This window comes from Ostreococcus tauri (assembly GCF_000214015.3).
Source record: "Ostreococcus tauri WGS project CAID00000000 data, contig chromosome 10, whole genome shotgun sequence".
In the NCBI taxonomy this organism is placed as follows: Eukaryota; Viridiplantae; Chlorophyta; class Mamiellophyceae; order Mamiellales; family Bathycoccaceae; genus Ostreococcus; species Ostreococcus tauri.
This window is the reverse complement of record NC_014435.2, coordinates 453,308-478,631: the sequence shown is the minus strand read 5'-3', so window position 1 is coordinate 478,631 and position 25,324 is coordinate 453,308. Positions and strand designations below refer to the sequence as shown.

Genomic DNA, 25,324 nt, shown 5'->3' with positions numbered 1-25,324 from the left:
ACCCTCGAATCCCATCGTCGCCCGTCTCTCGCGCGCGTCTCGTTCGCGCGTTCGCGACGCCGCGCGCGCGTCGAGGGCGCGTTCGCGCGCGTACCGGCGCGTGTTCGTTCGCCCGCGTCGACGCACGTGCGCGCGGCGAAGTGCGGTTCAGTCGCGGGTCGACCGAGCGCCAGTGCGCGACCGCGCGTCGACGACCGCGCGCGTCGAGGGCGACGCGACGGACGCGATGTCGCGCGTGCTCGAGTTGTTCGCCAGACGGACGAGCGCGGTGGGCGCGAGCGCGAGGGTAGGCGAGCGGGGGCGCGGGAGGGATGATGTGGACGATGATTATTCAAATCGTACGGCGACGCCGCGACGCGACGAGGCCGCCGACGGCGCCGAGCGCGCGCGCGCGGGCGAGTCGTTGACGTCTGGAGGTGAAGAGGACGACTCGGGACGGAGGCCGGTGGTGGTGGCGACGTACGGGCGAAGGAAGCGCGCGCGCGCGACGACGACGACGACGACGACGGCGGGATCGATCAAAGGCGTAGACGAGGGCGACGAGGGTGAGGGCGACGGTGATGTGCGCGCGCAGAAGGTGTCGGAGGGTGCGAGCGCGAACGGAAAGAAGCGGACGCAGATGTGTCTTGATTTAGGACAAGCTTCGATGCGGCACGAGACGTGCGCGCGGTGCGGATTCTTGTACGCCAAGGGCGATCCGGCGGATGAGAAGGCGCATGTGCGCTATCACGCGAATTTCGTGAACGGTCTCTCGAGCGGTGGGGTGGGTGGGATGACGTTGAAACCGGCGGATGGGCAAAAGGTGGTTTGGGAGAGCGAAAACAGCGACGTGCGATGTGTCGCACTCGACGTCGCGAGTAAGGCATCGAAGGGTGCGATGGCTCGCATTGCGCGAGGGATTGAGCGTGAGCTCTGTATGCCAGAAAATTGGATTTGCGAAAACGCAACGGGGGCGTTGAAGGCGTTCGTGTGCGTGGTGAAGAAGGGTAATCGAGTCGTCGGAGCGCTCTTCGCAGAAAAAGTGAGCGAGGCGTATCGAACGCTCCCGGGGGCGAAGCTATCCTCGAACGCCACGGATGGGACGGTTGTAGCGCACGGGAATAAACCCGAGCGCGCTTTGTGCGGCGTTAGGGCGATATGGACGCACGCGAGCGCTAGACGGCGCGGTTACGCGCGAGCGATGTTAAACTCCATGCGAGCGCATCTCGTCGTTGGATACGTCGTCGACGCGAAGGAGTGCGCGTTCACACAGCCGACGGAAGCGGGCACCGCACTCGCACTTTCGTACTGCGAAGATGAGACGTTCTTGGTGTATTAGTGATTTGTGAAACGCGCCCTTGCGGCGATTTGTACCGGTACATGTTGTGGAAAAATGATGAATCAGTATTAAACAAAACGGCAATTATCGCGCGCGCGCCGCCTTCTCCTTCGAGCCAGTCCAGCCGTCGAGCTTAACTAATTGCTCGGCGTCGAACTTCTCGAGTTCGGCCTCGTCCGCCACTTCCATAACCTTACCACCGCCGAACGCAAACTCGGTGTCGCCGATGACGCCGACTGGTTCGCTAACAGGGCCGATCGCGTTGATGATGGACTGTTGCACCGGCTTCAAACCTTGCGTGGCCTTACCCTTCGCCCGCGATGCTACGACTTCCGCGGCGAGCTTACCAGCCAACACAGCGCCTTCCATGGACCCCAAGAATTTCTGCGACGTGTAGTCGCCCGCAAGAGTGAAGTTCTTGATGGGCGTCTCCTGAGACGGACGGAACTTGTTACGACCTGGGATTGCCGCGTACACAGATCGCGGAGTCTTAACGACGGCGTGCTTGAGCAGTCTCGCACCGACACCGTCCGGAGACTTGGGACCGATTTCGAGCGGGAACAAACGTTCAAGCTCGAGCATCGTCGCGTCAACGATTTCTTGATTGCTCTTTGCGATCCAGTTCGTCTTACCGCCCGCGATCGGCGAGCACGGAGCGAAGACAAGTTCAAGCATGGACTTTTCTTCGTCATAGTATTCCTTGCACGTCGTGCTCATGTCGGCGTACACCGAGAGCAGCGGCGAGCGGGAGAAGCAGAGGTGATCGACATTCTTGAGCTTGCGATCGAACCAAAGGTGAATGTTAATCACCGGGATACCCTCGAGTTCCTTGAGCTGGGCAAAGTGTGGGATCTCACCCCACTTCTTCGGCATCATGCGCTTCATGACGTCGACCGGCATGGCGGAGATGTATTCGTCAGCCTCCACGATGTCGCCGTTGGCCATCGCGAGGTGCTTGACAGAACCGTCTTCGTTGAGCACGAACTCCTTGAGGCGTTGCTTCGTCATGACCGAGCCCCCATTCTTCGTGATGGATTCAACCATCGGCGCGCAAAGGCGGTCGGGTTGGTTGCCGTCGAGGAAAGCCATTTGCAAACCGTCCGTCTCGTTCAAGAAGCGGTTCATCGCCGTGAGCACGACAGTCATCGAGAGCTTGTCCGGATCAATGAAATCCAAAGCCTTGGCCATAGAGATGAAAACCTCCTCGTTGATGCGCTCGGGCATGCCGTACTTACGCATGAACTGCTGTACGCTGAGCTCGTCTTGCTTATCGATGAAATCCTGACCCTCAATGAGCATCGGCAATAGCGGCGGCGCCGTCTGAAGCTTCTCCGGAAGCGTCAACATCTTTTGGTTCAACAAAATTGCCAGGCCAAAGTTGAGCGGCGCCGGGATGCCCTTGATGAAATCAAACGACGTGAACTCCCCCGGTAGCTCCTGCATGGCGAAGATCATCTTGTGTACCTTCCACTGCAAACGGTCCTCGATGTCCAACTCGGCGAACAGGTTCATCATGTTCGGATACGCGCCAAAGAAAATGTGCAACCCAGTCTCGATCCAGTCCCCATCCTTGTCCTTCCACGCGCTCACCTTCCCCCCGAGCACGTCCCTCGCCTCGAGCACGATCGGTTCGTGCCCAGCCTCGGCGAGATACTTCGCGCACGCCAAGCCGGATAACCCGCCGCCGACGATCGCCACCTTCTTCTTCTCCCCATCGCGCACCCGCAGATCGCTCGCGAATCGCTTGGACAAATCACCCGCGATGCGATAGTTCTCCGTCTTATCGATGTTATCCGGTTTCGGGTAATCCTTGGCGACGACGCGCACCGCGCGTCGGCTCGAGGATGTCGAACCTCTCTGCGTCTTCTGCGCTCGCAACGCGCGCGCGTCCATCGCGGTCGACGCGCGCTGAGTGATCGACGCGTACATGATGCCCTCGTGCGCCCGCGCGCGCGACGGCGAGGCGCGAAGTGCCGACGAAGACGCGGCGAGGCACTCGCGGCGACGTCATCGCTCGGCTTTGGATAACATTTTTATGTAGCGCAAACCCTGATGTACGTGATGGCTTTGAAATGGTTACACTATTGAACATCGTGCCTGCCGTTTGAAGACATCGCATCGTCGGCGCGCGCGCGCGCGCGCGACGCCGCACTTCGACGCGCCCCGCGCGCGCGATCGCACGCGGCGACGCGCGATCGTCGTCATCGTCCGCGTCGCTCGTGCGCGCCGCGCGTGACGCCGGGTGCGCGCCGAAGCGGAGGATCGCTCGATCGCGGGTAATTTTTAACATTTGCAGCGCGGAAAGAGCGATAGAATGGTGCTCAACCAGGCGTTCGTGTTCGTGAAACCGCACGCGGTGACGGAGAAAACGCTCGATTTGGTGTCCCAGACGTTATCCAAGCGCGGGTGCGCGATCACGAGAGAGGGGGAAGTGAGCGCGGAACGCATCGACGACGAGCGGTTGGTGGATAGACACTACTACGCGATTGCGTCGAAGGCGACGCTGGTCGAGGCGGAGAATCTGAGCGTGCCGAACGATAAATTTCGAAAGGCGTATGGCGTGGAGTGGAGCGATGTGTGCGCGAAGGGGTTAGCGATGAACAGTAAGAAGGCGTGCGAGAAATGGAAGATGACGCCGACGCAGCTGGACCAGGTGTGGCAGCAAGCCAAGCAGGACGGGAAGATGACCAAGCTCGGCGGTGGTTTTTATTGCGCAAAGATTAAGGATTGCTACGTGTTCAACGGGTTTTACATGACGATGCGATCGAAGTTCGTGAAGCCCGGGACGTGCATTCACTATTACGTCGTGGAGTGGGACAGCGCGAAGATGTCTTGGGAGGAATTCCGTGGCGAGCTCTTGGGGCCCACCGAACCGTCCAAGGCGCCGGAGACGTCGCTCCGAGGGATCATTTATAACGACTGGGAAGCTCTCGGGCTGAAAATGCAGCCAACGACTGGTGAGAATGGCGTGCACGCGAGCGCGAGCCCTTTCGAGGCGTGCGCTGAGATGAACAATTGGTTGGGAATGCCGTTCGCGGAAACGGCTTTCGGCGCGGCGCTCTTGGACGCGGGAATCTCAGAAGATAGCGTCAAGGCGTGGAGCATCGATCCACAAGTGACGTACGGTGTACCATCGATGCGCATCACTGGGTCTCTCTTCGATGCGCTCGAAGATGCCGACGCCGATAAATGCGGCGCGCTCTGCGAGATGATCCACGCCGAGACGGCGCGCATGAAGGACGGCATGCGCGTGGTCGCCGCGGGCGTCCTAGGCGCCGTCATAGGCTTCTTGTTACCCAAGAATGGGCGCAGATGAATAAAACATCGTCGTGGTGAAAAATAAGAATCGTTCTTACAACATTTGCCTCTCCTAACTTTCTCGCTCCTTGACGCGGAACGAGGTCACTCTCGGCGGAGTGCTGACCTTTGCGATGTTCCGCGGTGGCGGAAACTCGTGCGGACTAACACTTTCCGGATCGCCCCCTCCACCTCTTTGGCGGTATCGCGCGGCCATAGCGGCGAACCCATTGGCGGCTCCCGGTGATGGTGACGGACCACTCGCGCCTTTTGGCGAGTGCGGTGAACCGTCGCGGCGACCAAACAACGGTCTCGGCTGCCTCAGTCCCAGGAACAGTTTCTTTCGCGGTCGAGTATTCAGCGAGCCAACGCCAAAACTCCTAGCCTGATCGCTCACCCCGGATCGGCTGCTCAACGAAGCGTTCAGTGGGTCGTCCTCTTCTGACGATGATTCGGACTCGGATTCGGATTGGCTCGAGAGCTGCATATCGTCGTCTTCGCTCCCCACCGGTCTGTCTGCCTCACTTCCAGTCCAAAACACGTACGTTTCGTGTAACCGTAGCAGCTCGGCACTGCGTCTGAGTAAGTACGGATCGAACGGAAAGAACATTCGAAGTGGGAACCGGTTGCGAGACGTCGTCGATACTTGCTTGCTCGTGAACTCCATCGACGGTTGTCTCGAGAGAGGTTGCATGGAAGACACATCCGTCTCGCGTCCTGTCGCGACGCGATCCATGTGCTCTCGAAGAAGATCACCAGTGAAACCATGCATACCAGCAGCGACGGCTCGATGGAGGAACTCCGTCACGACGGACGGCAAGCATGTGTGCAGCGGTCGCAAGTGCGAGTACAAAACCTCGCACAGAGGCAATGTCCGCAGGGTCATTGCGGCGGAACCTTCTGTGTGAAGGATGTCCTCGGCGCGGTAGCACAACACGTACATCATCGCTTGGCACGCGCTATCAAATACGGCTAACGTCTGGTGCGGTTCCGGCGGCGGCATACCCACCACTGTCTTTTCCTGCGCCCCACTCAGCGCGGCGCTTCCCGGCGTAGTCTTTTGCTTCACGTGCGACGCGCACCAATCCACTAAGCGCTTCAGCATGTCGCACACGAAATCCGGCGTGAGATGCTTCGCGCGAGCCAGAAACGAGGCGAAATACGCCGCCGCGGCGAGTCGAAGCGATCCCGCCGCGGAAACATCGGTAAGTGTCGTGAAGAGTTCCTCTGTCAACTCTCGACAGGCCTGTTCGTCTCTAGAGCACATATGAAACACTAAAAATTGCACGAATTTTGATCTCGGCGCGGGAAGTAGCGTGACCTTGAATGCGTGCATCAACGCCCGTCGCACGAGCATCATCTCTCCGTCGTCCATGCGCTTATTGACGTGCGCTAACGTGAGCTCCATGAGTGCGTCGAGTGTGTCGGCGGCTTCGTCCACCGCAAGCGGCGCCGAAGTCGTCGGTCTCTGCTCCCATTCCGCACGGCACTGCTCCTCGATTGACTTCTCGATGTCATCTAGCTCGAATATCGCGTCGTCGTCCTCTTCTTCCTCGTGTCCATCCCCTCGCTCGCCGCTCGTCACGCCCGCCACGACATCGTCCCACTTGATCTCCACGTCAACCTCAAGCAGGTGCCCGACGATGACCTTTAAGAAATCATCCCGCAGCACGACGCCATCCGCGCTCTCGATTAAGATCAAAGCTGCGCGAATGAATCCAATCTGCACTTCCTTCGGCGCGCTCTTATGCGGAACACCCTCTCTCAGCGCATGTGTCACCGCTCGCGAGCTCTGCGGTACCAACCTCAAAATGTTCCCTAAACACCGCGTGAGATCTCTGATCACGACCTCTCCCGCTTGCACGTGCGCCAAAGCCGCCCCGTCGCCCCCATCATCGCTTTCGTCGATTTTCCACCATTGTTCGCGTCCGAAAGGCGCGTTAAATGACTCGACCAACTTCCCGACTACGGCTCCAATGAACGCGCCACCCTGCGCGCACACCAACTGCGTCGCAAACTTCAACACCATCGCACGCACACCGACCTCACACGCCCACAGATCAACCTTTAACAACGCCATGGAAACCAACTGCTCGTGCTTCCGCTCGTCGATCATCGTCGCGTGCCCACTAAGGGCGTCTAACAACGCCGCGGCGCCGTCCGCCTCGTCCGTCGACGTCGTCGCTCGCCCGCACGCGTCCAACAACTCGTAGTACCGCGACGTGCTCTCCGACGACCCATCTAGGGCGGACTTTACGAAGACTCGTAAGGCTTCGAGCGCGACGTCGGTGTCGTAGCGCACGTCCGGGTCGTCGTAGACGAAATCATCGTCCGAGCCGTCGGTGGTTTGCATCGCGGCGGCGGCAACGATTTTGTCGCGTACGACGCGCCTCGGACGTCTCACGAACGGCAAAGACTTTCAGTGGACTCGTTCGATGGTCCCGAGGCGTGTCAATGACGACGACGACGTGCGTCGATGTGTGCGGTTCCGCTGAGCGATTTCAGCGCAGACGGCGTGCGGGTGGCGTCGGCGCGGAGGACTTTAAAGCGTCGTCGAATGCGATGCGTGCGCTTCGTGACAAAGGCTTGCTAAAGGTAATGAGTCGGGGGACACTATGTGCGTACGAATCAGATGGCGACGCGCCAGCTCGGTTGGTCGCCAAAATCGTCCCACGCGTGGTCGTCGGCGGATTCCATGGATTCCGCGGCGCCAGAGCCGAGTAGAGCAAGAGAGGCTATGGAAGCGACTGCAGAGGCGATGTCGCCGTCGTCGTCGTGACCGGGGAGATCGCCCGCGTCATCATTGCCGCCACCACCGGCCCAACGAGGCAAATACTCGGCTCCGGCGCCTCTGAAGGCGTCGCGGCGAACACAGTCTCGAAGGAGCTCGCTCCATAATGGGTTGGTCAGGAGAACCAACGGATGCCCGACGATGACGTTCAGCGCCATCGCGCGCGATATGGCAACGTTGAATCTCTTTGGGTTATTCAGGAATCCCACTTCGGGATCCAGTGCGTTCAGCGTGGTCGGTCTTGTGACCACAGTTGAGATGAAGACGATTTTTTCCTCCTGTCCTTGGTAATCGTCAACCGTTCCGACGCGAATGGCGCCGAGCCCGCGCTCGCGCAGGGCCATGCGAATGAGCATCACCTGTCGGCGATACGTCGCCATCACGGCGACGTCCGCAGTTGTGAGCGTGGTAGTTTTGAGCAAACTGACCAACAAATCGACGAGCTCAGCCGCCTCGACGGGGTTTGTCCACGACGTCGTATTGCCTTCTCTTCGCTGCCGACCCTTGACGCCGTAGAAGAGGAATCGTGCGGCTCGGCCGTTACCGGCGCCATGTGCGAACTCGTCCCACTTATCGGGTAACGCGATGTTCTCTTCCGACGCGCGTGAGACTACCGAACCGTCGTAGAACAAGCGCGACGGCAACTGCACAATGTCGGCGTGCGAGCGATAACACGCCCGCAGCTGCGTTCCATGAGAAACGCCTGACTGATCCATCCACATTTCCAGAAGCGACTTATTCAAGCCGTCTCTTGCGGCGACTTTATCATGTACGACCGGGCCCAGTTGTTTGCTGTCACCGGCAAGAATCACGCTAGTTTCCTTTCCGGCGAGCGAGAGAGGTATGAACGTCTCTGGAACAAGCGCTTGCGCCGCTTCGTCGACGAAAATGTGCGTCGGTCGAAAGCGATTCGTTAGAAGGTCCGCGCTCGTGCACGTGCATATAACCACTCGCGCCTGCGCCAAATCATTTTCACTCGGGACTCGAAAGAAGTTGAAAGGCGCGGCGCCCGACTTCGCAGTAGACGTGTGGGCGTAGTCCAGACAAAACATACGAACATCCGCCTTGACTGATTCGGGTGTACGTCGTTCATCGTTCACACGCACGAGCTCACTCAGAGCGTCCTTGAAGTTGATGCGTTCCGCGAGGCGGGAACAAAGAATGTCGGCGGCGAACGCCGCGGGCGCTGCGAGCAATATTCGAGCGCTCGAATCTTTTTCCAGAACGTGCGCGACACATTCGACTATCGTGAGAGTTTTCCCAGTGCCTGGAGGTCCCCACACGATGTAAGGAGCAGACCTTCCAGCGCCGCGGAGAATGTCCCGCACGACACGTGCCTGTTCTTCATTGAGGACATCGGACACGTCACTTTCATCATGGTCGTTCAGGGGAGTCGTAGCTCCGGAAGTTTGTCTCACTGGCGTCTGTAAGTGTGCTTGGCACTTTCTCGTGATTGAGCTCGGAAGGAAGCGGTGAAGATTGTGATCGTGAAGAAGCACGCGCTCGATCGCGCTGTGAAACATCTTGAACACAACCAGATTAAGTGTGAATCGCACGTGCACGCGTATGATGCCACGATTACGGAGATACGCAAGACCAGGCGCGACGAAATACAATCGTGAGCGACGCGTGTCCACATGCTGCACCGTCAGCGGGATTTCGATTGCGATGTTTTGAGCGACCCGAGTGAACACGCGATCTCCCGCGAGCACCAACGGCCTCTGCTCCGCCAATCCGGGGACTTCGAGATAATACAGCGAATCCCGCAAACTCGTTTTCGAGTCGGGTGATTTCGCTAGTGCCACGTCGTTTGGTGGAGCGAGCGTCAGTTCGGCGTGAAACATGTCCAGCTCTTCAATGTGCTTTTGTTGTGCTCGGCGCTCGCGCTTTAAGAGTCCCGACCATCGGCTCAACTCATCAACGACGAAGTCATGACCGGTCTCCGAATCCGTGAATCGTTGCGCCTTGCGCACGCGCACGACGAATTCGTCCCCTCTTGGGTCGACGTTTCGCACACGCCACGCTTGATGCATCGGAAACATCTGCTCGCTCGAGTTGAACAGGTTCCGGAGAGCCGCTGGATAAAATGGCACCGCATCGACGTCTAACACGGTGTCAATCGTATTCCCTCTCGAAACGAACGCGTGCGCCTGCGACGCGTGCACTTCAACGAGCTTTGCAATCTCCTCGATCGCCTCTCGCACGGATGTCTTTCGCGCTAAAATCGCGTTGACCTTTTCCCTCGAAGCGACGGCGACCAAGACGAACGTCCCCACGAACGCGCTCCCGCGCTCCTTCCGAGCCCGCGCGTCGAACTCCAACCTCAACGGATGCGGTTCTTGCGTCGTTCGCCCGTTTCCACCCGGAAGCGTCACGACGTATCCAGTTTCAGGACCCGGCGCGTCCGCCAAGCGAAACTCCGCCGCTTTCGGCTCGCACCACGCCCCCAGCACGATCGCGTCCTCCGACGGCACCCTCGAGACGTTCGTCACGAACACCGTCCGTGACCTTCTCGTCGTCGATCGCCCGTCGTCGTCCACCCACACCCGACCGAAATCCAATCTTCCCGGGTAACACCGCGCGTTCCGCCGCTCGCTCGCTCGCGCCGAGACGCCCGCGTCGCCCCGCGCGCCGAGCTCGACGCATCGCTCGATCGCCTCGCGCGCCGCGACCGACGTGGACGCGATGACATCGCGCAATCCATCGAACGCGTCGTCGATCGCGCACGCGTCGCCCAGCGGCGGCGTCGTCGGCGTCGTCGACATTTACAGTGCGCACGTCGAGCCCGCGGACATCCACGCGTCCCGCGCGCGCCGCGCGCGCCGCGCGCGCGACGTCACGCGCGCGCGGGCTCGACGCACCGTCCCTCGCGTCGCGTCGCGCCCGTCGCGACGCGCGCGGCGCGGGAGAGAGGACGCTGGAGACGACGCGCGTCACTCTGACGCGCTCGACGCGCATGTCGCGCGCGGGCGTCTCTCCGCGCGTCTCTCCGTCCTCGCGCGCGACGGCGACGCGGGCGCGGCGGTGGACGTCGTCGCGGCGCGCGCGGTCGTCGCGCGCGGCGCGCTTGGCGCGAGCGAACGGTGCGAGCGAGCGAACGTCGACGACCGACGTCACGTCGCTCGCGAACGACGGCGAACACGCGCGCGCGACGAGCGAGGCGTCGACGACGGCGAACGACGACGCGTTGCTCGCGCTGCAGTGGGCGGAGGTGCGCGCGCAGGCGGCGGCGTTCGGGCGGACGACGAGGGGGCGGCGCGCGCTGCGCGCGGCGGCGCCGGCGGAGACGGCGAACGACGCGCGATTGGCGCTCGAGCGCACGACGGCGTGCGTGGAGCGATTCGAGAGGGATCGTAACGATGGATTTGATTTCGTGGGCGCTCGGGATGGACGAACGGCGACGCGGGGTGCGGCGGAAGGGAAGACGCTGAGCGCCAAGGCGCTCGGAGCGCTCGGGTCGGCGGCGAGAGCGCAGCGGAGGTTAGGGGAAGAGTTACGCGCGGTCGGAGACGAGCGGTTGGGCGATATCGAGCGAGCGCTGTGTGCGACACCGCAAGCGGTGATCGAGGCGATCGAGCGATGCTTGGCGATCCCGGGTGGGGAGGTGCTCGACGACGCGACGCCAGCACTCAGAGCGATTCGGGACGAGCAGCGAGCGACGAGAGACGAGCTCAGGACGCTGTTGACGGAGACGAGTCGAGAGATGGCGAGGAAGAAACTCGCTGAGCGGGCGCAAGTGGTGACGAGAATGGGTCGGCAGTGCATTCCGATGAAGCTCGGAAGCGCCGGGGAGCTTCCTGGAGTGGTTCTTGACGTCTCCGGCACTGGGAACACAGTTTTCAAAGAGCCGCAGAGCGCGGTTCCTCTGAACAACGCTCTGGCCACGCTCGCGGCGAGCGAGGAGACTGAGATCGAGAGAATTCTCATGGAAATATCAGCCGTCGTCGGTGAGCACGCTGAGGCGTTTCTCGCGGCGAACGACGCGTTGACCGAATTGGATATCGCGAGCGCTCGGGCGAAGCATGCGCGGTGGATTGACGGCTCCGCGCCCACCATCGTGAGCGCCGATCGAGGGATATCGATGACTAAACTACAGCATCCGTTGTTGCTCGAGAGTCACCTCGCGCCGCTCCCGAGGACGCCCGCCGTCGATGCCGAAGACATTGTCTCCGCCTTTGGCGAGCAGCCGAGCAATTCGAACGCGGACGAAGACGCGCCAGCGCCGTCGCACTCGGCGAGTCGACACGAAGTGAGCGACATTGTTGTGCCGATCGACTTCATCGTCGATGACTCCGTGCGATGCGTCGCCATTACTGGTCCGAATACGGGAGGCAAGACGGCGTCATTGAAGGCGATGGGCGTGGCATGTTTGATGGCCCGCGCGGGCATGTACGTGCCGTGCGAGCCCGGGTGCGAAATTCCCTTCTTCCGCGACGTCGTCGTGGATTTGGGTGATTCGCAGACGCTTCAGCTCGACGGTGGTTTATCGACGTTCGGTGCGCACTTGAAGTCGCTACAGCGCATACTCGATGCGGCGAACGAGGAGACGTTGGTGTTGCTCGATGAGCCAGGAAGCGGAACCGACCCTGCGGAGGGCGCGGCCCTCGCCGTTGCGGTACTTAATAAACTCTCCCGCGAGTCACGCCTGACGGTGGCCACGTCACACTACGAAAATGTGAAAGAGAACGCACTGGCGTCTCCCGTCGCCCAAGTCGCGGCGGTTGAGTTTGACATGGGCACGCTTCAGCCGACTTATCGATTGCTCTGGGGCGAAACCGGACAGAGCAACGCACTTCACATCGCCGCTGGACTCGGTCTTTCTCCATCCATAATCGCCGAGGCGCGCGAAGCACTTGCGAAATCAGATGCAAGCACGGAAACGGACGCGAACGGGGCTATCGCTCGAGAGAAACGAGCGCAACTTGCGAGCGCGCTGGATAAGGAGTGCGAGGTACAACTGGCGAGACGCTTAGAGGCATCGTACGGACTGAAGGAAGCACGAGCTCTCTACGATGAGGTCATGTCGGAATCGGCATATTTAGATCTTCGAAAACAAATTATGAAGGCGGATGCCGATGCGGCGGTCGAATCGACGCTCGGCGAAGCTCGCGAGTTGTTCGCCGCGTGCGCGACGGTCCAGGAGGTGGACGAAGTGACTCGCGGTCATCTTCCCAGAGGTTGGACCTTGGGCGCCAACGGCGATGCGGTGCCAGAAGACGCGGCAGACGGCGCATCGGCACAATGGTTCCCCTCTGTTGGCGAGTTGGTCATCGTCAGGAAACTCGGAACCACCGAAGCCGAGGTCATAGACGTCTTCCCAGAGACAAATGAAATCACCGTCAAGTTGGGTCGCATCTCCACTCGCGTTTCGCTCGCATCGGGCGTAAGCAAGGTGGACGTGAGCAAGAAGAACTGGCGTTAGACTATAGTACACTCAATTGTATTACCAATTATTCATTCTATTTCTTCTGCAATTCGTGTCGTGAGGAACAATGGTCAGTCAAGTGTCACGTGTCGAATGTGCCCGTCTCACACGTCAACGTTCCTCAGTCGTTTTGTCATTAGTCATCTTCATGAGGATGGTCAGCAAAGATTAAGCTTTGAAGACATCATCGGAACATCGAGAAATCACGCGTGCGACTGTCAGAGTTGCTTACCTATCAAAACGTCGGCGCCACCGTCGATTCTTCCGTAAAGACTCCCTGGCGAATCGCGACCTCAAGCTCTCTGAATTCCAAGACGCGCCGGGCTGACTCCTTGAGCGAGCGAGAGGTCCAATCATCTTTATCGTCTCTCAGGTCGAACTTCATTTTATCGTACAGTTTGATGAGCAACCACACGTCGAGGGCGGCGTATCGACGCGCATCCTCGGTTAGCGGTCGTTCCGCCCACAGCTGAGACTCCTCCACTGCGTACAGCTTCCTCACTCGCACCTTCAGATCGGCCGCGACCGCGGTCTCGGCTTCGGTGAGATGTTTGTCCGTGCACTTTGCGATTCCCGCCACGCGATCGATCATCAGCCCGAGCGCTCTTCTGGTTGCCAAATCTAAGATTTGGACGTCCATGACGTTTTCCAACCGCACGTCGTACTGATGAAACAGAGCGTCTGAATCCATCCTACAATCGAACATCAGCTTCAACGGCGCTTCGCGAGATTCCAGTAGATCGCGCATCCCACCAGAGCCGCGCGCGCCGAACGCCTTAACGCCAAGAGCTTGGATATCGATCAAATAAATTTTATCTCGCGTCGCGCACTGGAGCACCGTGATGGGTCCCGTGCGAGACATCATGACACCTTCACAGTCTACTGCAACGACGTCCGCCTCTCGCATCGCCTCCACGCACGTCTTCAGCACCGTATCTGCGTTAGTGTCGTCGATTAGCACGCACGACGCGTCAAGTCGATCCAAAATCTCCAAACACATAGGATCCGACCTCACGTTTGGCCCGCTCGCCGCCTTCTTCTTCGCCTTTTTCTTCTTTTTTCCGACGCCACCGGCGCCAACGCGCGCGGCGCGACGCATGGACTCGTCGTTGTTTTCGTCTGCGCAACCACCGACGACGTCATCGCGAGCAAATCCGATCAACGCGCCGTCGTCCGCCGACTCGAGCGCTCCAGCCGTCGCCGCGCACGTCTTACAAAATCTCACCGACCCGCCGCTCGTCTTCTTGAACGCCACCGCGCATCGCTCACACGTCAACCGCGCCTTGTTCCCCATCTTTCGCTCGCTCCGGACGTCGACGATCACCCACGATGAAGCCTGACAAGTCGTTCGCCTCGCTCTCGTGAAAGAATTCGTTCCAACGCTCTGACTCTGGCGATTCTTCGCCGTTGACGGACGCTGAACGCGCGCTCTGTGCGTGTGCGCGAGCGCGAGCGCGCGCATGCGCCGACGACGCGCGTTCGACCGTCTACGGAGGCGACGCGCGACGCCGAAGCGCGCGCGATAGTGCGGCGAGGCGCGACGGTCAACTCGAGGTTGGTTCGGGAGGCGACACTCGACATCGAGAGGCGGTCAACGCGCACCCCGCGTACTTGGATCGCGCGCTCGTATCGGCGAGATCGGGAAAACACGCGCATCGGGCGCTGATCTCACCGCTCGACGACGGCGTGGTCTCGTTTCGCGGGTACCTGGCGACTCCGTCGTCTCCGTCGCACCAGACGAAGCCGCCCGTTTCGGCGGTCCACGAGCTCGAGCAATCCGGAAACATGCGCACGCGTTCCTTCGCGCGCGCCTCCTCGCGATCGTACGTCTCCAATTTCTCTCGCACCTCCCTCAACACGGCCGTTTCTTCGCCCCGTTCGTCGTAAAACGCCCCTCCGGCGACGACGCCGACGAACCGATACTTGTCCCGCATGAAGTCGCGCCAGTGTCGCGCCCCCGCGAGTTCGCCGAGCGTCATCCCGCGCACGTCCTCCACGCACCCACTCTCGCTAAAATCCCCCGTACCAAACGCCCGCGTCGCGTCGCGTCCCGCGAAACACGTCGCGTACGCCCCGTCGCCCGCGTAATACGTCCGTCCCGCGCTCACGTCGAACGCCTCGCCGAGGACGCTCAACCAAATCCTCCGTCGCCTCGCCCACGGTCGCCATCCGCCGTCGCCGTCGTCCGTCTTCGTCGAGAGCGTCGTCGGGTGGACCAAGCGCGCGCGCCCGCGCGTCGTCGTCGTCGTCGTCGTCGTCGTCGTCGTCGTCGTCGTCATCGCGCCCATCGTCATCGCGAGCATCGCCATCGCGAGCGCGGTGCGCGTCGCCGCGGCCCGCGCGCGTTCGCCCACGCCCGTCGCGTCGGCGGTCGCGCGTTCGCGCGCGCGCGCCATCGTCGCGTCGTCGCGTCGTCGGCGTCGATGGCGTCGATGGCGTCGATGGCGTCGATGGCGTCCGTCACACTATAGTGTGTCTCTGTCGAGCCCATGTATACACCGCACAGAGTCTGTCTTCATACTGTACATCCGACACACCCATGTATGCACAGCACAGACATGTGGCCATACTGTACCATGATCACGCCCATGTATACACCACACGCGACATTTACCTCGGTCGATTTTTGAAACCAACGATTTTTGAATTCAACGATTTTTGAATCCCACGCGCGCGCCCTCGTCGACGCCCCGCGCCGCGCGACGCGCGCGCGATGCTGCGACTGAAATCGCGCAGTGTCCTGTGCACCCCCTCGAGCGGGCTCTCCAGAGCCCTGGACGGGTTGCGCGTCGGCGACGACGTCGACGGGGCGTCGAACGCGAGACCGACCGACGTGGATGACGACGACGACGTCGACGACGACGACGACCGTGATGGACGCATCGCGACGACGCGACGGATCGAGCGCGCGTTCGCGTCGGAGAGTCAAGGGCACGGATGGTCCTCCGCGAATGGGACGAACTCGCAGGGTGAGACGATGACGCAAGGCGGGTCGCACGGGGGACCGGATTTCATCACGCCGGCGGACGCGCAGTTCGACGCGTACGCGGGATACGATGGAATGGGGGGGGGGGACGCCCGGGGGGCGCACGGACACTTTCGAGGCGCGAGATCGCCGTGCGCGTTGTCGCCGACGAGGAATAAACGACCGAGATTTGGATTGGACGTCGGGTTGTCGCAGGGGACGCAAGAGTTCGGGTACGCGAGTCAGCCGTTGGAGAATACGCAGCCGAGTCAGTCGCAGGGAGAGTTCGGGAATGGGTTCAGGGTGCCGAGAAATCGTGAGCCGAGTCGGGGGGGGGGGGCGAGGTCGGGGTTGCCGCGCGCCGCGACGTCGCCGCCGTGCGCTCGAAACGCGTTTCTGCCGGACCGCGAGCAACCGGCTGAGCACACCGCGCACGGACGACGGGCGAATTGCACGAGCGCGGCGCAGTTGGCGACGATGTCGCGATTTCGCGTCGATTTCGTCGATCTCGGTTGCATCGCTCGTGGGGGATTCTCAAAGGTACACAAAGTCATCGGACGCCTGGACGGGTGCCAATATGCGTTGAAGCGCACGTCGGAGCAGTTGAAGAACGAGCGCGATCGATCGGAGGCTTTGCGCGAGGTGCACGTCATGGCGAGCCTGGTAACGTGCCCACAAATTGTACGATATCACAGCGCGTGGTGGGAGAACGACCACCTGTACATTCACATGGAACTCTGCGAAGAAGGGTGCGCGTCGAGAATGGTGGACTCTCGGGACGGCGAACGCATGAACGACGCGCAGCTCGCGAGATGTTTGAGAGACATTTCCACCGCGCTCGCGTTCGCGCACGATCGCGGTCTGGCGCACATGGACGTCAAACCAGACAACATTTTCATCTGCAAAGAGGGATTCAAGCTCGGAGACTGGGGACGCGCGACGCAGCTCAGCGGCGCGCGCCGCTCGAGCGCCGTGGACGAGGGCGACGCCAGATACCTCCCACCCGAGCTCTTGAACGATAATTTCGACAACTTGGACCGCTCTGACGTCTTTTCTCTCGGTGCATCTCTCTACGAGCTCGCCATCGGCACCTCTCTGCCCTCGCACGGATCGGATTATCAAGCGCTTCGCCAAGGCGTCGTGCCGACAGGCGCCGTCGCGGCGTCGCTCCACGCCCTGTGCGTCGCCATGATGTCGCCCATCCCCCTCGATCGTCCGTCCGCCGCGGACGTATTATCCAAACACTGCACGTTGTAATCTCACGCGTCACCGCACCGATCCACCGTCCCACCCTTCCCTCCACCGTCTCCGCGCGTCCGCCCGCGCCGTCGTCCCGAGAGGCCCCCTCTGGTCGTTTTGGATAATCCATCGACGTCACGCCCGCTCACTTTCCACCCCCACTCCGCGCCCGTCGTCCCCGCCGACCGCACCGTCGACGACGCGACCGTTCCCACGCGCGCGCCCCCGTCGTCGAGCGCTCGAATCGTCGCGTCGTCGACGTCCGAGACGTCCGAGACGCGCGATGCGTCGCTTCGTGGTCGATGCCGCGCGTCGCCACGCGCGATGCGCGGTCGCGCGTCCGTCGAGCGCGCGCGCGGTGCGAGCGCTGGTGCCGGACGTGACGCCGGCGTACGCGCGCGCGTACGCGGACGTGAGCGCGCTGAAGCGCACGCCGTTGTACGACGTGCACGTCGCGCGCGGTGGAAAGTTGGTTGACTTCGCCGGGTACGCGCTGCCGATTCAATACGGAGACTCGATCATGGAGGCGACGCAGCACTGCCGGACGAACGCGTCGTTGTTTGATGTGTCGCACATGCTTGGGTCGAGCATCAGGGGGAAGGATGCGACGGCGTTCTTGGAATCTCTCGTCGTCGCGGACCTGAAGGGGTTGAAGAACGGCACGGGGACGCTGAGCGTGATGACGAATGAAAAGGGCGGGATCATCGACGATACGGTGATCACGAAGATCAACGATCACGATTACTACGTCGTGCTCAACGCCGGATGCGCGGAAAAGGATCAGAAGCACATCAACGCCCACTTGGCCAAGGCCAAGGCGAACGGTATGGATGTTGATTTCATCGTGCACTCGAACCGTTCGCTCTTGGCGTTTCAAGGCCCGAAGACGATGGAGGTGCTCCAGCGCTTCACCGATTTCGATCTCTCCAAGCTCTACTTCGGTATGTTCACGGAGATGACCGTGAACGGTGGTAAGGTTTGGGTGACTCGTACCGGTTACACGGGCGAGGACGGCTTCGAGATCTCCGTCCCGAACGAGGACGCGGTGAAGCTCGCCGAGGCGCTCGAGGGCCAACCCGAAGTTCGCTTCGCCGCGCTCGGTCCGAGAGATTCTCTCCGCCTCGAGGCCGGTCTCTGCCTCTACGGTAACGACTTGAACGAAGATATCACCCCGCCGGAGGCTGGTTTGACGTGGACCATCGGCAAGGCGCGTCGGGAGAAGTGTGACTTCGTCGGCGGCGAGATCATCAAGAAGCAGCTCGAGAACCCGGCGTCGATCCCGCAGCGACGCGTCGGCCTCACCTTCACCGGTAAGGGCGCCCCCGCTCGCCAGCACTCCATCATTCTCGACATGGACGGTAACACCATCGGTGAGGTCACCTCTGGTGGCTTCTCCCCGGTGCTCCAAAAGAACATCGCCATGGGTTACGTCGCCAAGGCGTTCGCCAAGGCGGGCACCGAGGTCCAGGTCGAGACGCGAGGCAAGCGCACGGCCGCCGTGACGTCAAAGATGCCCTTCGTGAACACCACCTACTACAAGCCCGAGTAAATTGCCGCGATTTGGCGTCACGATATTCTTGTAACAGCGAGCGAGCGAGCGAGCGAGCGAGCCGTCGCGTCCGTCGCGTCCAGCCATCCACTGGATTTCCCGCGTTTTTCACGTTTTTAAATCTCTCAGATCGTCACACGCCCTCGCATGCTCGCGAGGACGCTCCGTAAAGCGTTCGGAACCGGTGTACGTCGCGCGCAAACGCTCGATCTCGACATGCGCGTCGCCGCGTGCGCGTCCATCGCGTGCGTCGACGGACGACGGACGACGACGCGCGCGCAATCGCGCGACAGCTCGCGGCGAATGGTCGCGCGAACGCTCACGACGACGCGCGGTGGGGTCGTCATGGCCAAGGCGCGAGCGAGCAAGGCGAGCAACGCGGATGACGCGAAATCTGGCTCGCCAGACGCGAAGAAGAAGGCGCTGCAACGCGTGCTGGATGAGATTGATAGTAATTTCGGCGCGGGCGCGATCATGCGCCTGGGCGAGGCTGGCAAGGCGAAAGTGGCGACGTTTCCGTCCGGGGCGCTGACGCTGGACATGGCGCTCGGTGGTGGACTCCCGAGAGGACGTATCGTTGAGGTGTATGGACCAGAGAGCTCGGGGAAGACCACGCTGGCGCTGCACGCGATGGCGGAGATGCAGGCGATCGGCGGTACGGTGGCAATCATCGACGCGGAGCACGCGTTCGATCCGGAGTACTCGGCGAGACTGGGGTTGAACCTGGATGATGTCATCGTGTGTCAGCCAGAAACGGGCGAGATGGCGCTCGAGGTCGTGGACACGCTCGTGCGATCGTCGGCTGTTGATTTGATCGTCGTGGACTCTGTCGCCGCGCTCGTGCCGCGAAGCGAAATCGAAGGCGAGATCGGCATGGTCCAGGTCGGTGCGCACGCACGATTGATGTCTCAGGCGCTGAGAAAGATTAACGTCAACGCCGCCAAGGCTGGAACGACGATCATCTTCTTGAACCAGCTCCGCTCAAAGGTTGGGGTGATTTACGGAAGCCCGGAGGTGACGACGGGCGGCAATGCGCTCAAGTACTACGCGAGCGTTCGTCTCGACATTCGACGCAAGGAGGTCATCAAGGGTAAGAGCGGCGAGGACGACCTCGGCGTGAGATGCAAGGTCAAGGTGGCGAAGAACAAGGTGGCACCGCCGTACAAGGTGGCTGAGTTTGACATGCTTTTCGGCCGCGGAATCTCCAAGGACGGCTGCCTCCTGGACGCCGGCGAGCAAGTCGGTGTCGTCGACCGCAAGGGTGCTTATTACTACTACAACGGTGAAAAGCTCGGCCAAGGCCGCGAGAAGACGCTCGCGTTCTTGGACGAAAACCTCCCGGTGAAGGGCACCATCGAAGCGGATGTTCGCCGAAAGGTGGCTGAGAAGATGGCCGGTCTCTCGAACAAGCCCGTCGCCGAGGAAGAGGAAGAGATTCCCGATGACGCCTTCTTCGGCGATGACGAAGAGATCGTCGCTGCCGAGGCGCGATAAACGAATTCTACCATGACAATTTTGTAATACACTTACGGTGCGGTTTGCTTTACTCTTACGTTTACCCGTCTACCGGAAGCGTTGGTCCAACGTTATGGACCGTCGAGCTATTTACGTGAAGCGCTCGAACCGATCGGCATCGATGCCCTCGTCGAAAACGCTCTTCGAGAGCATGACTTTAGCATCCAGTGCCTTGGAGGCGCGCGTCTTTCTCCGAGCGTCGAACGACTCGTAGCCCTCAATCTCTCGAAACGCCGCGGTGGACAACGGGTTGTCGTGTAGCGAAAACTCCACGAGCGCTTCGGCGTTCGCGAGGAACGACGCGGGAACGCCGTGGGCTTCAACGGCGTTTCGAGCGAGATTTAACGAATGCAACTTTCGGTGCATCGCGCCGAAACTCGGAGGAATCGACGTGATCGCGTTTTGACTCGCGTCGAGCACCTCGAGGTGCTCCGAGTCGGCGAATTCTGGAAGCGCCTCCGCGAGGGCGTTCTCGGCGACGCACGCGTTGCGAAGCGTCGGGAAAGAAAACGACACTAAACACGCATTCGTCAATCCGCACCGAGAGAGATTGAGCGTGCGAAGCGACGAGAAGACGATCGTCGAGTCGAACCCCGTCATGGACGCGCCGAGATTTGGGTTCCCGCTCAAATCGAGAAACGTCAAACTCTGAGACGCGCGCGCGAGCGCGTTCCAGGGCATCGATCCCGACGACCCCAAAGCATTATCACGAAGAACAATTCGCGAGACCTCGGTCAAGAGCGCCACTTTCTCGGCCGCGCCGACGGACGTCAACGCGTTGCCGCCGTAATCGAGCACTCGAACTTTCGATCCGAGCGCGAACACGCGCTCATCTATCGCCGTCGCACCGATCTCACGCATGCCCACGATCCCCGTCTGCGCCCACGCCTTCGATCGATCGCTCGTCGTCACCGGTCGTTCACCCCTTGACTCTATCTCGCGTCGTTTCCGCGCGGTTTCGCGCGCCTCGCGCGCCTCGCGAAGCGCCTCCGCGCCCCTCGACCTCCCGCCCGCCTCCCGCCTCGACCCCGACCCCGCATCACCGACCACGAGCATCACTTTCCGCTTCCCAATCAGTCTCCTAAACGCCTCATCGCTCGCGTCGCCTCTTATTTTCACGCCGCCCGACGCGAGAAACGTCATGCGGTCCGCGCGCGTCGTCCCGAGTTCATTCGCGAACGCCTCTCGCGTCGCCGCCGCGAACCCATCGCCCACGGCCACGCGCGCGGTTTTCCCTCGAAACAGCACCTCCACGCGCGCGTCCGTCTCCATGGCTCGCGTCTGCCTCACGTCGTCGTCGTCGTCGTCGTCATCGTCGTCGTCGTCGTCGTTTTCATTCGTTCCTTCACGAACGCCACGCACGGTTCACACGTCACGCGCGTCGCGTCGTCCACGCCCGGGATCCCGCACTCGCACGCGGGCCCGCACACACACGTCGCGCACGCGCAGCGCGCGTTCGCGCACGGTTCGACGCGCGCGGCGAGGGCGTGCGCGCGTTTTAACGCGCACAAATCGTCCCGCGTGGACATTTGACGACATTTGACGACGCCCATGGGCGCGTCTTCGAGCACGATGAACCCCGAGGAGGTTCGCGCGCTGGCGCAGACGCCCGTGGCGTACGAGTGTCCGCTCGGGGCGCCCAGAGCGGTGCGCGATGTCGATCGCGGACGCGATGTCGATCGCGATTACGTGCCACGTCACGAATGATCCAACGTCACGGCGCTCGACGACGCGTGACTGACGACGCGACTTGAACGACCGACGAGACGCAGGACACGCCCAAGGTGTACTTTGACATCCAGCTCGGTCGCGGATCGTCGGCGACGAAGCTGGGACGGGTGACGATGGAGCTGCGCGCGGACGTCGCGCCGAAGACGGCGGAAAACTTTCGCGCGCTGTGCGAAAAGCCCGAGGGCGAGGGATACCTCGGATCGCGGTTTCATCGAGTGATCCCGCAGTTCATGTGCCAGGGTGGTGATTTCACGGCGGATAACGGCACGGGCGGTCGGTCGATCTACGGACGCACGTTTCCGGATGAGAATTTCACGCTCCAGCACCTCGGTCCGGGTATTTTATCCATGGCGAACGCGGGGCCGAACACCAACGGCTCGCAGTTTTTCATCTGTACCGTGGCGACGCCGTTTTTAAACGGTAAGCACACCGTGTTCGGGCAAGTCATCGATGGCATGAGCGTCGTTCGAGCGATCGAATCCGTCGGCAGTCGAGGCGGCGAAACCGCCGCCGACGTCGTCGTCGGCGACTGCGGCGTCGTCTCCGCCAGCGCCCACGGCGTCGCCGCCGGTCGTCGTTCGACGAAACCATCGGGCGCATCCACCACCACGCGTCGCGGCGCCGCGTCCATCGCGAGCGCCGCCGCGCGTCGTCTGAGTTCGCGCGCGAGCGTCCGCGCGTTTCGCGTCGCCGTCGGATTCGCCTCCAGACGCGTCGCTCTCGCGTAGTCCATCGCCTCGAACGACCTCGACGTCGGCGTTTACGTCGCTCGCCGTCGACGCGGTAAGCACGCGCGCATCACCGCTTCTATCGCCGAAATTCGTTCGATCGCCCGCGCGCGCGTCCTCGACCGTCGCCTCGCTCCGTCTCGCGCGTCCGCCTCCACGCCCGCACCCAACGACCGATGACGCGTCACACATGCGCGCGAGCGCGCCCGCGGCGCCGTCGCCGCCGCCCCCACCGCGCGGCCCCGACGCGGAGGCGCTCGAACTCTTCGCCCGCGCGGTGACGATCGACGCGAACGCGCACGCGAGCGAACGGGAGCCGAACGCGTCGACGATGCGCGCGATGCGACGCGTCGACGCGTCGACGCGATTGATGACGACGACGCCGACGACGACGACGCCGCCGACGCCGCGACGACGGGACCGACGGGTGGCGGATGATGTGTTTCGAGCGGTCCTCGTCGCGCGCAGAGCGCTGCGATTGCGGGAGGAGGCGGACGACGTCCCGAATGAATCCGAGGCGGAGGACGCGGCGACGCTCGCGGCGGCGACGGCGCATCGGGCGAGCGAGGTGTGGGATGGGAAAGTGCGCGGACCGGTGCGAGCGACGCGAGTGCGGAGTGAGAGGTACGGTAAATTTGATTTTTGTCACGAAGTGGTGGCGGTGTGCGAGGACGGGGGGGAGCTGGAGATGTGCACGACGAATGTCGGGGCGGATGTCAGAGGACGACCGGCGAGGGAACGAGACGGACGGCCGGCGAGACGGGCGAGACCGCTCGTGGTTTGGGGACACGGTATGCGAGGACATCTGTGGAACGATGATAAGGAGGGGTTGTGGAACTTTTGGTCCACGGAAGATCTCGGGTCGATCGCCGTGGCGCGATACAACGCGAGAGGGTACGGGAAATCGAGCGACGTGCGCCGAGCGCGAGAGGCGAGGTGGGACGCCAGGGCGAGCGACATGATCGAGGTCGCGCGACGGATTCGTCAGGACGACGGCGGCGATATCGTGTACGCCGGAACGTCGCTGGGAAGCGCGACGGCGATTTGGGCCGCCGTGCTCGCGCACGAGAGCAACGAGAGCGACGTGCCAAAGGCGCTCGTCGTCGTCACGCCGCCGACGTGTTACGAAGAGCGCGAGTCGAGGAAAAAAAAGCTCAGGAAGAAAGTCGCCGACGGCGGTGCGATAGAAAACTCCACCGCGCCTCGACGCGTGTTCCAGGCCGCGCGGGATCAACCGGTGGATCCGGCGCCGCCGCCGTTGGCCAATCCGAACGACTCGTGCGCGGTGGAGGTGTTGATCGGCTCGGCGCAGTCGAACCTCCCCGAACCCGAGCGCGTGCGCGCGGCGCTGGCGAACGTGCCCGTCTTATGTTTGGCGTGGGACTGCGGCGACGTCACGCACCCAGTCTCGAGCGCGATGACGATCAAGGATTTGGTCCCGCACGCCGAGTTGGTCATCGCTTCGAACAAGGAGGATTACGACATCGTCAAGCACATTCGCGAAAAGTGGTCCGGTGCCATCGTGGAATTTCTAAACAGGGTACTGTTAGAGCGCGGAGACGATCACGACGGCGGAGATGAACCATAGGACTTTTCGCGTTAGACGCGTCGTTTCTAGAAATCTATTGCACAACACTTCGTCGCCGCGGCGCCGCATCCGCTTCGTCGCCGACGTCGATGACGCGCGTTCGCATCGCGTCGCCCCCGGACGCATCACGGCGGGGTGTGCCGCTCGGCGTCCGACGCGGACGCATCACGGCGGGGTGTGCCGCTCGGCGTCCGACGCTCCCCGTCGCGTGCTCGAAAGCCCCGGGCGCGCGCTGGGTGGAACGCACGACAACGTCGGACACGTATTCGACGCGCACTCGCGCGCGCGACGTGGAGAATTCAATGCAAGCTCTTTGATTAAAAATTAAAAGCCTTCGCAAGGATATTTGATGTGTATTTAATGAAGAATAAATACTATCAAAAATGGAGTCGCCAGGTTTCGATCCCGGTACCTCGCGCATGCGAAGCGCGCGCTCTACCAATTGAGCTACGACCCCGTATATAGGACGATGTGGCGACTCCATCGACCCACGAAATCGAGACACGTCGTCTTGAGAAACGTACGGGGCACGAAATATTCGTCGTGTGCGTTGATACTGAGTCGTGATTCGACAAAGTCCCTCACGACGTGTGTACGTGACGCCGCACGAAGTGGCGACACACCGCGACCGTTGGCGCCCGGGGAAGATACGACGACGACGTTCGGCGACGTTCGAATGACGACGACGATCGCGCGCGCATCCCTCGCGGCGGTCGCGGTGACGACGGCGCGGTCGACGCGCGGTACTCGACGGGCGTCGACGCGGGTGACGCGGTGGACGCGCGCGCGGGCGGGCGGCGTGGAGGATGCGAAGTCGATGATCGAGCGGCTCGCGACGCCCCCGGATGCGTCGAAACCCGCGCCGGGGTGGTTGCGACCGCTGATCTCGCTCGCGGAACCGGCGGGGGAGAGCGCGGCGGTGGTTGGGTACTCGCTCGCGATCGTCACCGCGTTGGCGGCGACGATCGTGCTCGCGGTGCTGCGATTTCCGGGATTGCTCGACGCGACGGTTTTCCTCGGGGCGAGCGCGTACGCGTGTTGGCAGGCTGGACCGTATTTGGATAAGATTGTCGAGGACGTCGAGCGACAGTGGGATCAGGACGACGACGACGACGAGTGAGCGAAGTGATTTCGTTCGACGCCTCGCGCCGAACGCCAAGACCATTCAAGACACCCCA

The 25,324-nt window shown here is 61.9% G+C and overlaps 15 protein-coding genes across 15 annotated transcripts; 9 read left to right on the top strand and 6 right to left on the bottom strand.

Annotated features, from left to right (window-relative positions):
* Window positions 1-226: 226 nt before the first annotated feature.
* OT_ostta10g02870 (Acyl-CoA N-acyltransferase) lies at window positions 227-1,318 on the top strand (the record flags this gene model as incomplete). Its single annotated transcript, XM_003081681.1, has 1 exon — window positions 227-1,318. One exon carries the CDS (start codon window positions 227-229, stop codon window positions 1,316-1,318), a length of 1,092 nt encoding a protein of 363 aa, XP_003081729.1.
* Window positions 1,319-1,402: 84 nt separating this feature from the next.
* On the bottom strand, window positions 1,403-3,211 carry OT_ostta10g02860 (Flavin amine oxidase; the record flags this gene model as incomplete). The annotated part of the gene is made up of 1 exon (XM_003081680.1): window positions 1,403-3,211. One exon carries the CDS (start codon window positions 3,209-3,211, stop codon window positions 1,403-1,405), a length of 1,809 nt encoding a protein of 602 aa, XP_003081728.1.
* A 421-nt stretch (window positions 3,212-3,632) lies between these two features.
* OT_ostta10g02850 (Nucleoside diphosphate kinase) lies at window positions 3,633-4,634 on the top strand (the record flags this gene model as incomplete). Its single annotated transcript, XM_003081679.2, has 1 exon — window positions 3,633-4,634. The coding sequence occupies one exon, from the start codon at window positions 3,633-3,635 to the stop codon at window positions 4,632-4,634; it is 1,002 nt and encodes a 333-aa protein (XP_003081727.2).
* Window positions 4,635-4,688: 54 nt separating this feature from the next.
* OT_ostta10g02840 (RNA polymerase I specific transcription initiation factor RRN3) lies at window positions 4,689-6,968 on the bottom strand (the record flags this gene model as incomplete). Its single annotated transcript, XM_022983211.1, has 1 exon — window positions 4,689-6,968. One exon carries the CDS (start codon window positions 6,966-6,968, stop codon window positions 4,689-4,691), a length of 2,280 nt encoding a protein of 759 aa, XP_022839841.1.
* A 275-nt stretch (window positions 6,969-7,243) lies between these two features.
* On the bottom strand, window positions 7,244-10,171 carry OT_ostta10g02830 (P-loop containing nucleoside triphosphate hydrolase; the record flags this gene model as incomplete). The annotated part of the gene is made up of 1 exon (XM_003081676.2): window positions 7,244-10,171. The coding sequence occupies one exon, from the start codon at window positions 10,169-10,171 to the stop codon at window positions 7,244-7,246; it is 2,928 nt and encodes a 975-aa protein (XP_003081724.2).
* A 191-nt stretch (window positions 10,172-10,362) lies between these two features.
* On the top strand, window positions 10,363-12,828 carry OT_ostta10g02820 (P-loop containing nucleoside triphosphate hydrolase; the record flags this gene model as incomplete). The annotated part of the gene is made up of 1 exon (XM_003081675.2): window positions 10,363-12,828. One exon carries the CDS (start codon window positions 10,363-10,365, stop codon window positions 12,826-12,828), a length of 2,466 nt encoding a protein of 821 aa, XP_003081723.2.
* Window positions 12,829-13,066: 238 nt separating this feature from the next.
* On the bottom strand, window positions 13,067-14,125 carry OT_ostta10g02810 (Ribonuclease H-like domain; the record flags this gene model as incomplete). The annotated part of the gene is made up of 1 exon (XM_003081673.2): window positions 13,067-14,125. The coding sequence occupies one exon, from the start codon at window positions 14,123-14,125 to the stop codon at window positions 13,067-13,069; it is 1,059 nt and encodes a 352-aa protein (XP_003081721.2).
* A 250-nt stretch (window positions 14,126-14,375) lies between these two features.
* Window positions 14,376-15,140, bottom strand: OT_ostta10g02800 (Cytochrome b5-like heme/steroid binding domain; the record flags this gene model as incomplete). The annotated part of the gene is made up of 1 exon (XM_003081672.2): window positions 14,376-15,140. The coding sequence occupies one exon, from the start codon at window positions 15,138-15,140 to the stop codon at window positions 14,376-14,378; it is 765 nt and encodes a 254-aa protein (XP_003081720.2).
* A 404-nt stretch (window positions 15,141-15,544) lies between these two features.
* Window positions 15,545-17,053, top strand: OT_ostta10g02790 (Serine/threonine-protein kinase, active site; the record flags this gene model as incomplete). The annotated part of the gene is made up of 1 exon (XM_003081670.2): window positions 15,545-17,053. The coding sequence occupies one exon, from the start codon at window positions 15,545-15,547 to the stop codon at window positions 17,051-17,053; it is 1,509 nt and encodes a 502-aa protein (XP_003081718.2).
* Window positions 17,054-17,318: 265 nt separating this feature from the next.
* OT_ostta10g02780 (GTP-binding protein TrmE/Glycine cleavage system T protein, domain 1) lies at window positions 17,319-18,584 on the top strand (the record flags this gene model as incomplete). Its single annotated transcript, XM_003081669.1, has 1 exon — window positions 17,319-18,584. The coding sequence occupies one exon, from the start codon at window positions 17,319-17,321 to the stop codon at window positions 18,582-18,584; it is 1,266 nt and encodes a 421-aa protein (XP_003081717.1).
* Window positions 18,585-18,929: 345 nt separating this feature from the next.
* On the top strand, window positions 18,930-20,078 carry OT_ostta10g02770 (DNA recombination/repair protein RecA,monomer-monomer interface; the record flags this gene model as incomplete). Its single annotated transcript, XM_003081668.2, has 1 exon — window positions 18,930-20,078. One exon carries the CDS (start codon window positions 18,930-18,932, stop codon window positions 20,076-20,078), a length of 1,149 nt encoding a protein of 382 aa, XP_003081716.2.
* Window positions 20,079-20,189: 111 nt separating this feature from the next.
* OT_ostta10g02760 (Leucine-rich repeat) lies at window positions 20,190-21,371 on the bottom strand (the record flags this gene model as incomplete). The annotated part of the gene is made up of 1 exon (XM_022983209.1): window positions 20,190-21,371. The coding sequence occupies one exon, from the start codon at window positions 21,369-21,371 to the stop codon at window positions 20,190-20,192; it is 1,182 nt and encodes a 393-aa protein (XP_022839840.1).
* A 279-nt stretch (window positions 21,372-21,650) lies between these two features.
* On the top strand, window positions 21,651-22,558 carry OT_ostta10g02750 (Cyclophilin-type peptidyl-prolyl cis-trans isomerase, conserved site; the record flags this gene model as incomplete). The annotated part of the gene is made up of 2 exons (XM_022983208.1): window positions 21,651-21,746; window positions 21,872-22,558. The coding sequence occupies 2 exons, from the start codon at window positions 21,651-21,653 to the stop codon at window positions 22,556-22,558; spliced, it is 783 nt and encodes a 260-aa protein (XP_022839839.1).
* A 331-nt stretch (window positions 22,559-22,889) lies between these two features.
* On the top strand, window positions 22,890-24,146 carry OT_ostta10g02740 (unnamed product; the record flags this gene model as incomplete). Its single annotated transcript, XM_003081665.2, has 1 exon — window positions 22,890-24,146. The coding sequence occupies one exon, from the start codon at window positions 22,890-22,892 to the stop codon at window positions 24,144-24,146; it is 1,257 nt and encodes a 418-aa protein (XP_003081713.2).
* A 676-nt stretch (window positions 24,147-24,822) lies between these two features.
* OT_ostta10g02730 (unnamed product) lies at window positions 24,823-25,266 on the top strand (the record flags this gene model as incomplete). The annotated part of the gene is made up of 1 exon (XM_003081663.1): window positions 24,823-25,266. The coding sequence occupies one exon, from the start codon at window positions 24,823-24,825 to the stop codon at window positions 25,264-25,266; it is 444 nt and encodes a 147-aa protein (XP_003081711.1).
* Between the last annotated feature and the right edge of the window lie 58 nt (window positions 25,267-25,324).